Raw genomic sequence first — 1,549 nt, 5'->3', positions numbered from 1 at the left:
AACAGTACTCTCAGGCCATGTGAATGGAGATTGAGTAAGGGTCGGAAGACCAATTAAAGCTGTGCTCAACTCCACCGAACATGCTGCTTTGACATAAAAATATACCCACACCCCACAGCCCAACCCAACCTCCAGCCTCCTATCCAGCATCACCAGTACATGTACCGTCATCTCCTTCCTGGTTGCCAAGGCAATGCAGATGATAACTGCCATATGTGAGCCAAGTGGAAGAAAACACAGGCAGAGCTCCTTCCTCTAAGTGATGCTCAGAATTCATCAAGTTGCCAGTTTTGATGTTAACACAGATAATTGCCCTAGTAGTTTCTGCCAGGCCCCCTTCACCTCCTTATTCCTTACACTATAAATCATGGGGTTCAGCATGGGCATTAAAATGGCATAGAAGACAGAAATTAACTTCTCCTGAAGGACAGAGGGGCTGGAGTGAGGCTGGATGTAAGTGAAGATGGTCATGCCATAGCACAGGACAACCACTGTGAGGTGAGAGGCACAGGTGTGGAAGGCTTTCTTTCTTCCCTCTGTCGACTGGATCTTTAGGATGGTGGAGATGATCTGGATGTAGGACAGGAGAACCAGGCAGAAAGGTGTCATCAGCAGAACAATGCTAGAAACCATGATTGCAATCTCATTGGAGGAGGTGTCCACACAAGCCAGTCTGACCACAGCTAGGAGTTCACAGGATATGTGATCAATATACTTGTTTGTGCACATGGGCAGCTGAAAGGTGATTACAGTCTGCATGAGAGAGTTGACAGAACCACTGACCCAGGATGTGATGGCCAACCTAATACAGAGGCCTCCATGCATGATGACCGAGTATCTCAGGGGGTTACACACGGCCACATAGCGGTCATAGGCCATCACTGCCAGTAGAACAAACTCAATCCCACCCAAACCCAGGGAGAAAAATAACTGGGCTGCACAGCTCACAAATGGGATTGCTTTATGTGCTGCAAGGAAATGCGCCAGCATCTGAGGAACGATGCTTGTGGCATAGGAGACATCAACGATGGAGAGGTTGGTGAGAAAGAAGTACATGGGAGTGTGGAGTCGGCTGTCCAGTCTGATGAGAAGAATGATGAGGAAGTTCCCCAGCACTGTCACCATGTATGTGATCAAGAAGAGGATGAAGAGGGACACCCGTGTGTCCCAGTCACTGGACAGGCCAAGGAGAATAAACTCTCTCACCCATGTTTGGTTGTCTGTTTCCATTAACAAATGTGAAGATTATTAGTCTGCAGAGAGTCAGAGAGAAGAGAATCTCTTGAATTAAAGAACCATAAGAATAACTTCTTAAGAGAATGAACATCTTAATGATCTGCCATAGCTAGATATTTTTGATCATATGGGCCAAGATGATAGGCTTGATCCTAACACCCATTGTGTAAACATGGGCCAAAGTTCAAGGACAACCCTACCCATATTTATTGCGCAAAACATGATGAAATGTATAAATAAATTAGAAAAGAAATAAATAAGGCTGGTGTCTCATGGAAAAATCTGGAATTAAAGGACCTGTATATGAATCTTA

General features: G+C 45.3%; 1 protein-coding gene across 1 annotated transcript; it reads right to left on the bottom strand.

The window, feature by feature from the left end:
• Positions 1 to 276: 276 nt before the first annotated feature.
• LOC122905166 (olfactory receptor-like protein OLF3) lies at positions 277 to 1,230 on the bottom strand. Its single transcript, XM_044246785.1, has one exon. It carries the CDS (start codon positions 1,228 to 1,230, stop codon positions 277 to 279), a length of 954 nt encoding a protein of 317 aa, XP_044102720.1.
• Between the last annotated feature and the right edge of the window lie 319 nt (positions 1,231 to 1,549).

The sequence above is a fragment of the Neovison vison genome, chromosome 4 (genome assembly GCF_020171115.1).
Source record: "Neovison vison isolate M4711 chromosome 4, ASM_NN_V1, whole genome shotgun sequence".
Classification (NCBI taxonomy): Eukaryota; Metazoa; Chordata; class Mammalia; order Carnivora; family Mustelidae; genus Neogale; species Neogale vison.
This window is presented reverse-complemented; position numbering and strand designations above follow the sequence as displayed.

Bases quoted from the DNA above. Each gene is read 5' to 3' on its own strand.
- LOC122905166 (XM_044246785.1), bottom strand. From the start codon at position 1,230: ATGGAAACAGACAACCAAACATGGGTGAGAGAGTTTATTCTCCTTGGC.